General features: G+C 34.9%; 1 protein-coding gene across 2 annotated transcripts in view; it reads right to left on the bottom strand.

The window, feature by feature from the left end:
* Positions 1-2,523: 2,523 nt before the first annotated feature.
* Positions 2,524-14,876, bottom strand: part of GLRB (glycine receptor beta) — a 51,886-nt gene continuing 39,533 nt past the window's right edge. For both annotated transcript variants that reach the window (XM_037058278.1, XM_037058279.1), the window contains 3 exons: positions 11,451-11,603; positions 9,530-9,822; positions 2,524-4,482 (listed from right to left, as the gene is read on the bottom strand). In XM_037058278.1, the coding sequence (XP_036914173.1) occupies positions 4,186-4,482; positions 9,530-9,822; positions 11,451-11,603 (743 nt within the window). In that variant the 3' untranslated portion in view covers positions 2,524-4,185. The remainder of the gene's footprint in view (positions 4,483-9,529; positions 9,823-11,450; positions 11,604-14,876) is intronic.

Genomic DNA, 14,876 nt, shown 5'->3' with positions numbered 1-14,876 from the left:
AGTTATAAAGCAATAGTTAGTGGATGCTGATTGTACTTCTTTGTTATGACCAGTGTCTAAAGTTCCCTTTGTAGTTATATATACACACTTAGTCCTGGGATGGCTACTTATATCTACTTATGTATCAAAATTTGTCTTAAAAGGCCAATATTATACAATATTATATTAAAGAAAACAATTCATTCACATTATTTTAAATGAATAAATTCTTATATAATGAGACCGGTTTTCCACTTGGTACATTTCCCACGTGAAACTCTACCTAAGTCAAACTCCCTAAAATAAGTAAGATTTGCAAGTATAAAGAAGATATATGCACATATAATTATTGTAAATAAAATAATTTAAATGGTTTACATCCTGTTGAAGACATTTTCTTTTCTACCAGTCCTATTAACATGTTATTGTCTGGGTTGTCACAGCATATTCAAGTCCATCAAAAGCATTACTTGTACAATTTTTAAAACTACTCAAATAGTTAAGTTTTTGTAACTATGAGATGCCGAAGAACTACAGAGGATTAGATTACATCCCATTTTTTTTAAATTTAGTAATCAGTGAGAATCTTTGTATTACTTTCTAAAGATATTTATTGAATTGACTGAGTTGACATTGGTTAATAAAATTGTTTGGGTTTTTAGTTGTACAATTCTATGACATCATCTGTATATTGTATTGAGAGTTAACCCCCACCCCAAAGTCGAGTCTCCTTCCATCAAAAATTTTCACCCTTTATTCTCTTCTACCTTTCCATGACCCCTTTCCCCTCTGGTCATCACCATACTTTAGTCTGGGCCTTGGAGTTATTTTCTTTGCTTAATCCTTTCTCCTTTTTCACTCAGTCCCCCAAACTTCCTCTCCCTGACTGCTGGCAATCTGTACCCTGTACCTGTGAGTCTGTTTCTATTCTGTTTATCAGATTCCACATGTAAGTGACTGGCTTATTTCATTTAGCATAATACTTTCCAGGTCCATTCATGCTGTGGAAAAAGGTAAGATTTCCTTCTTTTTTTAGGGCCAAGTAGTATTCCATTGTATAAATGTACCACAGTTTTTTTATTCACTCACCTAGTAATGGGCACTTGGGCTGCTTCCAAATCTTGGCTTTTCTAAGGCTAGCATTTCAAACTGGAGGAGAAATAGTTTCCCAGACAAGAACAAGCTAAGGAAGTTTGTTACCACCAAACCAGTATTACAAGAAATGTTAAAGGGTCTTCTTTAAGAAGAAGAAGAAAAAATAATGAAAGAACACAGTTAAAAGAATGAAATGTCAATAATTCCTTACCTATCAATAATTACTTTATGTAAATGGCTTTCAGGGGTGTCCAACCTTTTGGCATCTCTGGGCCACAGTAAAAGAAGAGTTGCCTTGGCCACACATTAAATACATTGCTACATGTAATCACAAAAAATCTCAATGTTTTAAATAAATGTATAATTTTGCATTGGGCTGCATTCACAGCCATCCTGGGCCATATATAGCCCATGGGCTGCAGCTTGGGCACACATGGGCCAAATGCTCCAACCAAAGGACATAGCGTAGTGAATATATAAGAAAACAAGACCCATATAAATGCTGTCTACAATTGTAGAGACTCATCTTAGATTGAAAGATACACACAGACTAAAAGTAAAGGGATGGGAAAAGATACTTCATGAAAAAGGAACTGAAAAAAAGTGGGCTATCAATACGTAAATCTGACAAAATAGACTTTAAAACAAATGTTAAGAGAAAAAGGACACTACATAATGATAAAGAAAACAACCCAACAAGAGGATATAACTTTAGTAAACATGTATGTACTCAACAGAGGGACACCTAAATATGTAAAGCAAGGCTTGAGGGACATAAAGAGAGATACTGAAACACATACAGTCTTAGTAGGGGATTTTAACACCCCATTGACTTCATTGGACAGGTGTTATAGGCAGAAAATCAACAAGGACACAGCAGCCTTAAATGACACACCAGATCAGATGAATTTAATTGATATATTCAGAGTGTTTCACCTCAAAGCAGCAGGATATACATTCTTTTCACATGCACATGGAAAGTTTTCTTGGATAGACCACATGTCAGGCCACAGAATGTCTCAATAAGCTTAAAAAGATTGAATCATATCAAGCACTTTCTCTGACCACAATGCTATAAAACTAGAAATCAATCACAAGAATACAAACCGAAAAATACACAAAGATAGGGAGGCTAAATAACATGTTACTAAATAATGAGTGGGTGAAAAACGAGATCAAGGAAGAAACCAAAAGATACTTTGAAGAAAATGAAAAGGAGGACACAACAACCCAAAATGAAAGGGACAGGGCAAAAACATTTCTCAGAGAGAAAGTCACAGCACTACAGGCCTACCTCAAGAAACAAGAAACTCAGATAAACAATCTATCTTTATACTCAAAGCGATGAGAAAAAGAACAAAAGACAAAAATCCAAATGAGTAGAAGGAAGAAAGATCAGAGCAGAAGTAAACAAAGTAGAGCCTAAAAAACAACATAAAATATCAGTGAAACCAAGAGCTTGTTCTTTGAAAAGATAAACAATATTGACAAGTCTTTAACCAAACTCAAGGGGAAAAACGGAACCAAACAAGTAAAATGAGAAATGAAAGAGAAGTAACAACTGACACCAAAAAAATGAAAAGGACTGTAAAAAATATTAAGAACAACTACATACCATTCTTTAAAAAGTAATGTCTTCAATAGAATAGCATTAAATTACATATCAAAATCTGCATAAACAATATTTAAATACACTTTATTATTGAACTGGCCATACAAATCTCAGCTGCAATAAAACTCTTCAAATAATGTAAATCTATTTATTTGGTCTTATGTTCATGTCATGTGAATTACTGATAGCTCTAATTTCTGCTATGGAATAATAAAAAAAGTACATTGGCTGTGATATTACCAGGAAATGGGAGTCTTAGAGACCATAAAGTGCCTATTTTCAGGTTGGAACAAGATAAAAGTAACTAAATTTAAGTAGTTTAGACTTTTAGCAAGAAAGAAAATACAAATAGAACATAAACAAAGATATTTACTTAATCTTCAAATATGTTGTGACAAATCAAAAATATTTAAATGCAGAGATTTAAAAATATTAAATGCAGAATATTTAAAAAAGAAATTCAGAAACATTTTACTTTTACCTAAGATATTTAAGCACTTTAATAAAATAAAGAAGTACTTAAATTATTATGGGCTTTAACCTCCCTCCTGCAACATAAGTTACTTCTAGTAATAGGGTATTTTCCTTCTGGTTTCTTAAAAATGATGTGAAATCACACATCCTTTACTATATTTCTATTTAAAATATTTACCAGTCTTTGTAAGGCACAATGATTGGGTATACTCTGTATCAGCAAAGTAAAGTCCATGAAAATATATTTAGGTTTTATGTGGATTAAACATAATTTCTTTTATCAGAAATATTTAATCAATATATCTGTCCTTTATTTTTGGTTTATTAGAAGCCAGAATTCAGTATGACTCTACATAAATCCAGATTTCTTTTTGCTTCAAAAGTGATTGCTGGGTTCTATCATCTGGCATTTTGACGACACAGGCACTCTTTAGAATGAGTTGATTTTACAAATTCGTAAATTTTTGAACTTTATTTTTCCACAGAGCCCATGTAATTATAGCCGCTATACTTCTACTTACAAATTTTAAATGATATGTATTATAATTTTGCTTAATGTGTGATAATGCCTATTAAAATTATACAAGAATAAGATGGCTTTCTCTGAAGGTTATGAGGAAGGGAATGTGAAACACTACATTCGAACGGTGATCATAACAGGATTCAGCGTGCACATGAGTCTATCATCGGTATTATCCGAAGTACTTGCAGCTTATGCTAACTGAAGGGAATTGTTTGAATTTCATTTTATGTAGTATGCTTATCCTTCATTTATTCCTAAAGCAATATGTTTGCTATACACATATACATCATGATTTAGCACATATGTAACAAGACCATGCTGCCATCCAAGATGAAGGTGCTACATGTTTTGTTTGTTTGTTTGTTTGTTTTTTTACAATCAAATGGCATCCAAAATGCAATATATTGCTATGAAAATGCAAAACTTTTCACAGGTTGGCATTTATGAATGAGGTTGGTAACGATGAAATGAGATTTTATTTTATACCAGTGGAAATGATTTATCATAAATATATAGACCAATATATAACATTGAAGAACAGGAAGCAGAATGGAAACAATGCTCTTGCATAAAGATCAATTCTCTTTGCTGCTGTAGGAATAACGGGTTTGGCGGGGGGAGGCTTCTTGTTGCTCTTTGCCTGAGATTTCCCGAGTCCATTGTTAACTTCAATAGGTTTTCCATAGCAGTCGTAATTGGATAATTCAAAATCTCTGGGTAAGCTTCCAACAATGCTGAAGTCATTAGATCTCAGGTCAGACTTAGAAGTACAAACTTTTTTGCACCTCGTCTCACCAACCTGGAAGGAAAAATTAAACACAGAATGTATCTAGAATTTTCTATTTATACAAAAAACCCCACGTCTCTTCAAAAGGATATTTTAAAAATCAGATATAATAGTCATCTGATAAAACCATCAGACTGCCTGAACCTTAAACTCTAAAATGCAGCCTGTATAATAAGGTTTATGTCGTGGAATGAACATTAAATAGGTTATTTTGTGTTAAGGTATCAAAATGCAAATAAACATTTATTTTAGGTGTTCCCAGGCTTGTGAGTCCTCAACTGAAAGACCAGTGAGTACACATCCAGTATTTAAACCACAACACCAATCATAGTCCTACAGTACATGGCTTACAGAGACCGCCCAGTGCTTCTAACCTTTGACTTCCCTGTGGACCCTGTTTCCAAATAGGGTGGTTTACAAACGACCAAGGCCCTTATCAACCCAATGGGATAGACTGCTGTCTGTAAACCACACTCGCAAACAAAAACGAAAATGCGGTCACAATTATCGTGAACCAAAGATTGGTTAGTGAAAGGTGTTCCTAACATTGACTAAAGTTGAATAGCCAGCCTCTTAGAAAATCGAAAGAAATTGTGCATATTTCAGCCAGATTGTATTCTACAGAGATTAGTCTGTTAATAATCTGAGTTATTAAATTGGAATTCACTCCCAAATATATACATGACCTTGAGATATCATTCATAGATAAATGGATAGATAGATGATAGATAGATAATTTCCAGGCCTTCCCTTAAATTCCTCAATTTGAAATTTTAAAGGACCACTTTCAGCAAGCAGTGTGCCATCCAAGCTCCCTCACCATGCACACATTCCCAGACTCACACATAGGCCTTTCCTATAAGTGTTCCAGACAGAAGACCACATGTAAAGCTCCAGCTTGTCAGGGCTGTTTGAGGAATGTGTAATTCTCAGCATGTGTCAGTGAATTTCAGTATAGAGTACATCATCACCCTGATTGGAAGGGAAGTTGAGAACAGACTCTACATACCAAATCTTTGCATCACCCTCAGGCTATCAAAGGATCTTCAAAGTCTGGGACACTGCGGGTATCCCAGTCTTTTTCTCTTCAGTTTTCTCCACTCTGAAAGCTTTCCATGATCTAACTCTGCTTTAGAATCCACTCATCAAAATAAAGAACTCTAGTTTTAGACTTAAAAGCATGACATCCTATTATTTTGATTTTTATTTTACACATAAAAGGTCAAATGCATTTATGACAAATGCATTTATGATAAATCATATTTTTATATGTAGCTTTAAGCATGGTTTTAGTTGTAAACAACCAAACAAGTCAAATTTGTATGGTATTATAACTCATCACACACAAATACTTGAAATTTTCTGATCTGTTTTATTTACTTAAACAGATTCTTAGATTCTGCTGACAATTTTAATGATGTTAGAATTTTATCTACCATATAATCTATTCAAATGTTGGGAAAGAATGTTTATTTAGAGAGATTATTTAAATACAGTAAACATGTCAGTAAGAGAAGAATAATTTCTTCAATGAAAAATAATGTAAATGTACCCCAAGAGCTTCAATTTGGTTATGCTAAGTTTATAACCATTTATTTTATGAAAACCTTTTCCCGAGAGGTAGTTGAAGATTCCTGTACTCTAGTAGGATTGTGTGTGTGTGTGTGTGTGTGTGTGTGTGTTGGTGGAGAGAATTTCCAACTGCTACAGAAGTGATTTTTAATTCTGTGACACAACTAAATGAAGTTTAAGATTAAGTTTCTACTGGGAAGTCCTCAGGTTCCTTAAATAGCTCATGATTCATTAACTAATTGGCTGGTCACATCTTGCCCCATTCATCAGAGATTTGACACAGACAACTTTCTCTTTTAGTTACTTTCTCCACATAAGTATTGTATCATCTACATACATGCAAGTACAAAAGAGTTTACAATATAAATACTATTTTAAAGAATTATAATATCACATGAAGGGGGATTAAATAAACTGCTTACACACAAAATAGTAATTCTACTTAACACATTCTTAAAAGTGCTCTTGGTCATATTAATCTCTAATTTATGATTTCTCATTTTTTCTTCATATGAATATATGCCTCACTTTCATATAGACTTGCCACTTCTCAAAATGGCTCATAGCAAAAGTGAGGGAGTATGATAATGAAACTGTCAAAAATGTTGAAAAGTAAGGTAGATACAAAGCCACCTAACACTTCAAATTTTAACCTCTAAGCTTTTCCTTCTAGTCCTTTTCAGCATGCATCCACACACGTTCAAAAGCAAATCACCTTGTATGACATTTCTTCACTAGAGGCTTAGGCATGCTTTCAATGTGATAGTGGTATTTCTACAGAAGGGAAAATATGCTCAGAAATGAATAAACTCTATATATCATGCAAAATTTAAATCAATCCTTAATTTTAAAAACGCATCATTCCCATAAAGAAAAATGATCTCATTCATGTGTGAACAGTAGCTTTTAGTATTTAGCTTATTCAAATCCATAGGCATGGGTATGATTTTGTCTTTTATTCAAAATAACACTGTGGTAAATGGCACACGCTGCAGACTAGGTGTTGAGAAGATGATATGACGGTGGTAGGTCCTCAACGGTACTTACTGAATGAAAGGGAAATATGTGAGTGACCAAATTAGTAAACAAAGTATTGGAATGGCTGAGGAAATACAAAATTTAGGGAGGGAAAACCTAGGCAATTATAAGTGTATAATAGGATATTTTTATATGTAGCTGAAATTATGAAAACTTCTTACAAAAAGCGAGGGTAAATTATCATTGATCTTTCTTAAATTTTTTTATCATTGCTTTCCTTAACAAAAGTAATATTAATTTAAAATCAACATTGTGTTTTTTTTCTACAACCAAAATTTTATTATGCTTACATTAATTAATACTGCATCTATTAAAAATAAATGACATATTATCTGATTGAACTTACTCAGCAAAAGGTATGTCCTGAAAGTAAAATATACTGGAACAAATATATTTTGAAACCAAAAATATAATTAATTTTTTCACAGGAAAACCACTAAATTAAAAGGGCAACATTTTGATATTTCCTTTTTATACTTTCTTTCATCTGTCAGTGTGTAACCATCTTATAAATTTATCATGCCTACATATTTACTGTAAGTTTAATGTGTCATTAAAGCTAAGTTATTTCTGGACATGTATTCTCATTTTGGAGCCTGTCTGAGGATACAAATATTACATAGTTATACAGTCTTGATTTTGGCCATTGCATTTTGTCCTGGAAGAAATAAGAGTAATCTATATTTATTTCTGGATATTAAAATTTCTGGTCAATGTTTAAAATCCCTAAGCATCACTATATAATTTTCATAGTAAAATGGCATTGCAATTTCAGAATCCAGACAGGTGTATTTCTATTAGCAACTGAAAACATAGAGAATTAAAATATAGAAGTTCCTAAAGATGTTGAATTTCTATTCATTGGGTAGTTATTTCAATGCTTGAAAGGTGAATTTAAATAATTTAATTCAGTGTAATATTCTGGATCCTATTTATTCTTTATATTTATGTTCACAAATAATCTTCATATGTTCTCCAGTACTTTCAAAATCTGGTTCTCTCATGTCTCCTTCCCTGCATACCCCACTCCATGGAATGTATTAAGCTCATCTGCACATTGGTGTTGTGTGTTGCTAGGGAATTTCTGCAGTTACTGAGGCCCCATCACACACCAGAGAATGGAGCTGAGTGTGGCACTACTGGAAATCTACAGAACATCTTTGCTTTTGGTCTCCTCGTCTCTTCCCCAGGGTTCAAGTTAGAGGGAGGGAGGATTAGATGGTTGGAAACATGAGGAGGTGGTAAAAGACTGTGAGATGTAAATGGAGAGGCTCGGTATGTCGTATACAAGACTTCTTTAGAGCACAAGAGTCCTGCATTAATTCAAATTTTATACTTATTCTTCATAAAGTGGGTCAGGGTATTAAAGAGTTATAAGGTCTGAAGAAAACTCCTGCAAGTTTACAACTAAGAATTTGCAGAAGTCATGGCTATAGGCTCAGAATATGAGTTTAATGTCTTAACAAAAAGAAAAAAGAAAATCTATAGGTAGCACCACATAGGAACTCTTTGTGCTCTTGTACCTGAAGATACATATGCCATAAACTTGTCCACTTAAGTAAGAGGAGTTGCAATGGTCAACAGACTAATAGGGTAGTATAGGGCTGGGACATACTCAGAGGAAGCAAGATTTCTCCGGGTTGTAGGATGCTGTGGCCCTCTTAGTCTCTTGGGGAATTTCATGGAAAGCTCAATAGAAATGATTGCCTCATTTATTGGTCTTCTTAACCAGAGGTCATCAACAGAGGCACTTTGGGGAGAGTGGACAGCTATCCCTAATATGTGCAGCAGCCTGTTGCTCCAGTATTTATCAATACCTGGATTTATAAAGATTGCCCGCTATCCTTAGACCTATGACCAAGTACAAGACAATGTGAGGGGTTAAGCCTGTCCAATTCTCCAGGCACTGAATGTTGGACAGGGCAGATCCAAAACTATGGGCATAGTTTCCCTATGGGCCGGGCATCCAAGGAGTAAGTAACCTGCCTGTCACGTTCTGTGTGAAACTCTCGAACCTGACAGTGAATATGTAGGGCATTTAATCAAGAGCATGCTCCTCTAAGCCTTCACTGTTGGTACAAGGTCAGTGCTTCCCCGAGAGTCCTCCAGCCTTTCACTAAGGCTTATCAAATAAGGCAGTTAGGAGGTCTGCCGTTCTGGCAAGACCTCCACATTGGATGGTGTCCATCACAGCAGAAGGATATCATTAAACTCAGTGAAAAGTCCTGAAGAAATTTGGTGTTGATTTTTATCTTAATTGGTATGTGATCTAAATGTTTTCCATTTGTCTTCTAAAAAGTATGCTGTGATTAGTTCCTTTTCATCTCTGAGTGAAAAATGAGTGAATACCAATTCTATCAAACCTTTACACCCACAGAAGGTAGCTCTCCCAACACTACAGAGAGCCATGCCGGGGGGAAATCGTTTCATTGGAGAATTTCATTCTTACCTGCAAAGTGCTAATGTGGACCGGAGTCCCTGTACCATTCACGGTATTCTTTTTAGCCACATTTCCACCTTTTCCGTCTGCTTGCTCAGCTTTAGCAATTCTGGCTTTTTCTGCCTCCACTCGTTTGGGGTTATTCAGCATCACCTGGACAACTGCGTACTCCACAAGGGAAGCGAACCCAAAGAGCAGACAAGCAATGAGCCACACGTCAAGAGCCTTCACGTAGGACACCTTGGGCAGTTCAGCAGCAAGCGTGGTGCACTCAGAGGCCAAGCTGAGTACTGAAAAGATACCTACAGAAACAGCAGAAGGAATTAAAGTTGCTCATTAGCCCTGTGAAAAAATGCCCAGCAATCATTACTCTTTGACTAAATCCCTCTCCAGGACCCTCCAAAGACCCATGAACCCATCAGGTCCCTTTAAAGCACAGAGTGGAAGAAATAATATGTACATACTTTTAATGGAAGCATTATTAAAAGTTACTGGGGATGTTTGCAAGTTCTCAGCATTTTAAATAAAGAAGTATAAATTTAAACAGGTATAAAAACACATTTTGGAGCTGGTTTAAATATTAAAGCTATCTAAAATTATTCTATAGTATCTCTGAAGAAGCCACACAGCTTAGTTCATTTTCCAGCATTATTTTAGGCAGCGATAGATTTGAATTTTATCCCATGAACAACTAAATCAGAACAAGAACATATAAAGCAATTTTCTGATAAGGGTTACAATTTAAAAATATAATAGAAAAGACAAAGTAGAGAACATCCCTGGTTATTTCAAGGAAAAAAAATGGTTCCAGTTTTCAAGGAAATAGTAAAATTCTGCTACATGTAATATTAACAGCACAAGGAAAGCTAGTTCCAAAGTACCTCTGGAAGACTGTCATTTCAACTCACACAGGCGTGGACAAAAGTAGGCTTACAGTTGTTCATATGGAAAAAGACATGCAGGTTATGACTATTACAATAGCTATATTAATTTAAAAGAATGTCACAGCAGCAAAAAATCCTACTTTTCCCACCCCTTACTGCATGGGAGTAAGATATTCCTAAAAAGCAAAAACAAATTTTGACTATTTGAGGAAATTCATAATGTTCTCAACAAATCTAAGAATTTAAGTCTAGTTTTGGGTATTTTATTCTCAGAACATTATACTACATAGTTAATTCTCATTTTCTCAGACAGGGGTATCAAACTCATTTTCACCAGGGGCCAGCCACATCAGCCTTGCAGTTGCCTTCAAAGGGCTGAATGTAATTTTAGGAGTGTATAAATGTAACTACTCCTTAACTAGGGCCAAGGAGCTCTACATTCAGCCTTTTGAAGGCAACCAAGAGACTGATGTGGTGAAAATGAGTTTGACACCCTTGGTGAAATGAGTTTGACACCCTTGCTCTAATTAATATACCAGTTGTCAATGTCCTCAATACAGATACATAACCCTTAGAATACAATTTCCCACATTTTTTGGTTATTAAAATACATATTTGGTCTTTCTGGTTTTCATTAGATATAAGCTACAAATTTTCTTATTCAGACAAAATTGTCATTTTCATTGCTTCTTTCCCAGTTTCCTTGTTTCTAAACTCTGTATGTCATTTAAGTCTTCCTGTTAAGTCAGGAGGGAGGTTAGCGGGAGGCCTTTCTGATGGACAAAAAAATGAAATGCTACAACCAGTCACTGAGATGTCAGATATGTCCCATTTTTACCCACATAAGTTCCAGGTGATGTTCGGATCACACACACACACACACACACACAGGATGCAAATAATGAGAAAATCTAGTTTAATGCCACGTTTTGAAGGAAGTAAAAAATAAAAGGAAAAAAGGATTGCCTCCAATTCCCGAACTCATTATTTCAAAATATTTGGTTATATACTCAGTTACACAGAGAGAGAGGCATGGGGCACTTTACCCAGCGGCACTCGGGCAGCACTGGCGTCCGGGTTGATCCAGAAGGAGAGCCAGGACAGAACCACGATCAGCAGGGTCGGCGCGTAGACGCCCATCATGTAAAACCCGACCTGTCTCCTGAGGGTGAAGATGACTTCCACACATGTGTAGTACCCTTTCCAAAACAAACAAGGGAACTGTGAGGTTCTCACCCACACACACCACCAAAATCAGTAAGGGACCTATAAGTCACTTTTATTTGAGGCAATTTCACAAAGCAAACTCCACCAAAAAAAGTTGTTGTTTTTTTCTATAAATATATGACATTGATGTGATCTAAGAGGATGACATTATGGATGTCAGGGTTCACCTGACCTTACACAACTTCATTATGACATTGAGAAATAGATACCACATGTGGCGGCACTAGTGCCTGTCTTGGCTTTTATGCTTTTGTTCAGAGAATCTGCAATGGACTTGGAATTGTCATTACCCACGGCTACTCTCCAAGTCAATGGTCCAAAAAAGGAATCCTACAGGGAGCAGTGAATCAAAGCGGGGCATGTCGAAAAGAAACACTCCTGGGCTGTGTGTGGTCATATTAATTTCTCAGCCACGTATACCACTTCTTATCTTGGAAGGATGGCCGTCCCCAGTGACTTACATGCATATTTAAGCCTTACAAAGTAAAGTATTGGAAGTAAACATTAGCAAGAACAAGAAATGTGTTTTCATTTTATGTAGCTACAATATGACAAAGCGCAGGCGCCTGAGGTTCCTCTCAATTCTCCCTTCCTCTGCTCCGGGCCCTCAAATGTCCATTTCACTAGCGGAGACAAATGCAGAAATTGCCTTATGACATAATTCTAGAGCTGCCCTGACATCAGCTAGTCCCCAGACTTAATCACAAATTACGAGTAGCCTCATAAGAGTCTTTGCTGACTTGAGACAGAAAATAAGTGACACAAATATTTGCCTAGCACTAGAATATATTCAGATGTTTGAGTCTATTTTTTAAATGTTTTAAGTCCTCAGTCAGCAACTTAAATACAATAGTTAATGCTTAAAGCACTTAAATAAAAATGTCATTTACAATCAACATAAGTAGGGTTATATAAAATACCAAGAAGTTAAATATCTTCCATTGTGTTCAGCTTAAACTGTACATTGTTACTTATAAATGTTGGTACAAACAATGAATAAAATAATTCTAAGGAAAGGACAGTATTACATTTAACTAGTTTCTATTTTAAAAGTAATATGTATCTGTATTTCTTGGTTGGGAAGGATGTATATACTTCTGACACTAGAGTGATCTATGCATTTATTCACTAATAGTACCTAAGCAATATTTAATATATATTAGGGTTTTAATACATGCAAATAAAGGTTGCTATTCACATCTTCTTATCAAATAACTTAGATTAAGAATCTATTTTTCCAATGTGAATTATATTATGGCTACTTCTGTGAAATTAGAAAAAAATATTAAAGCTAATATGTAAGAACACTAAATAGTTGATTTGACTGAAGCAAATTCTAATTATGTAAAATGTTCCCATATTAAATAAAAAAAACTATAAATTCAGAGTGTTTTTTCTTTTTAAATTTTAATTTCTTTAAAAATAGGCAATTCATTTAAAGTTTACACAGGTTTTTTAAAAAGTCAATACAGTAAAAAATTTAATAAAAGTCAATACAGGAAAAAATTTCTCTCCCTTTTCTGTTCTCATCCACTTATCCTAACTTCCTGCCTGAACAAACAAGAGCATATGTTTCTAACTAACAATCGTATGCAAAATATCCAAAGTACAATCTTTCATAAATTCAATATGCTGTGGTTAAGAAGCTCACAGTATTTTCTGCATGTGGTTCTGAAGTACCTGGCTTTATAATAGCATCACTTGCTCAAGTTAAATTTATATTTACCAGTTGTGTGGGAAATAGAGAATGACACAATGTGCTTATGTACTTTGGGGTAGCCTAAGTGGTCGCAAATATGGTAGCAATTTACTGCAGAGTTGTTCACTTGAGGACGAATATTTGCATTTGATCTCACCATGTTTAAAGGACAGTCTAAATAACATGAGTCCTGTATTCTGAAGCAAGTTTCCACATGTCCCTTTATGAAGCCACCTCTGGGGGAACTTCCCAAGATTTGGATGTACTTGGCAATAAATACACGCTTGGATATTATTGCAATTTGCTCCATAAACTTTTATGAGAAACATTTCTTGATCTTTTTTGATCTTTTCCTGGTACTCTTACATTTATGAGAGGCAGGTGGAGAGCTAATTGATAAAAATGTTCATTGGCAAATTTAATTTACTTTCTATTTCCTGTGGGATTTCATTTCCTTATTATCTACTCAGGCTTCCCATTTAAGTATTTCTGTATACTTGTTTTCCCATATATTTCTCTGCCTTTGCAATTTCTACAACTACAAAAGACCTAACTTTTAATGAAGTTAGAGCCGATTTATTATTCATGATATTTCTGTACACAGTAAAGAAAATGTTGGCCATTATTATATATGTGTTATTCTCTATATCTTTTTCACTGTTCTGCTGAATTAAGCATCCCATATATTTTGAATGTTCTATTTTTCTACATACATTTCAAAATACCATCCTAGTATTAATTTATGCTTTACTCATATTCCTATGACTCAAGTAAATGTTAATAAGGCATGTTTATTGAAACACAGTGCCCATTACTGTTAGGTTACCCATAAGGTTTTTGTTGCTGTTTTTCTTTAACACAAACAATTCTACGCAACCCTTTACTTAATATAAATCTTCATTAATCCCCCAAATACTCTCTGTCATAGCACACCTTCTCATTTCCTTCTCAAAACTAAAATAAACTATATTTATTTGTTTACTTGTTTACTTCATCAGAGTATGAATTTCAAAGGGGCACAGACCTGTTGTTCATTCACTGTTGAGTCCCTCAATGGAGACTTTTAAACAGAGGGCTCCAACGTGAGAAAACTAACACTCCCATAATTTTCCATGCTGCTACATAATTTTACGCTTATTACTTAACACTAGGAATGAAAGTATTAGGTTAAATTCATCTCCATATGATTTTAAAACTTCAACAGGACATACTATATTTTATTCAAAACAGTATAGAGACTGTTTATTTTGAAATGTTAAGCATATAGTCTGGATGTAGGTAACTATTTTCAAAGTACAGTGCAACTGACTCCACAGGTTGTGCGGTGATGCCGGACTCCCTACCCCAGGACACCATTTGGTGAGAGTAGGCTGGGCAAGTGTCTCTGCTTCATTATCCGAATGTGTGAAGCAGAGATGTTACAAGTAATGAACTCAGAGGGCTGCGGTGAGGATTGAGTTATAGAGTTCTTGCAAAGCAGTTAAGACAATGCCTCACATAGAACAAGACCACAAAAAGCCATCTAATAAATATGTGTCTATACAAC

Source organism: Sturnira hondurensis, unplaced genomic scaffold (assembly GCF_014824575.4).
Source record: "Sturnira hondurensis isolate 20B ecotype Veracruz unplaced genomic scaffold, ASM1482457v3 Scaffold0010128, whole genome shotgun sequence".
NCBI lineage: Eukaryota > Metazoa > Chordata > Mammalia > Chiroptera > Phyllostomidae > Sturnira > Sturnira hondurensis.
Note: the sequence above shows the minus strand (reverse complement) of the source record. Positions and strands in the feature narration are given on the sequence as shown.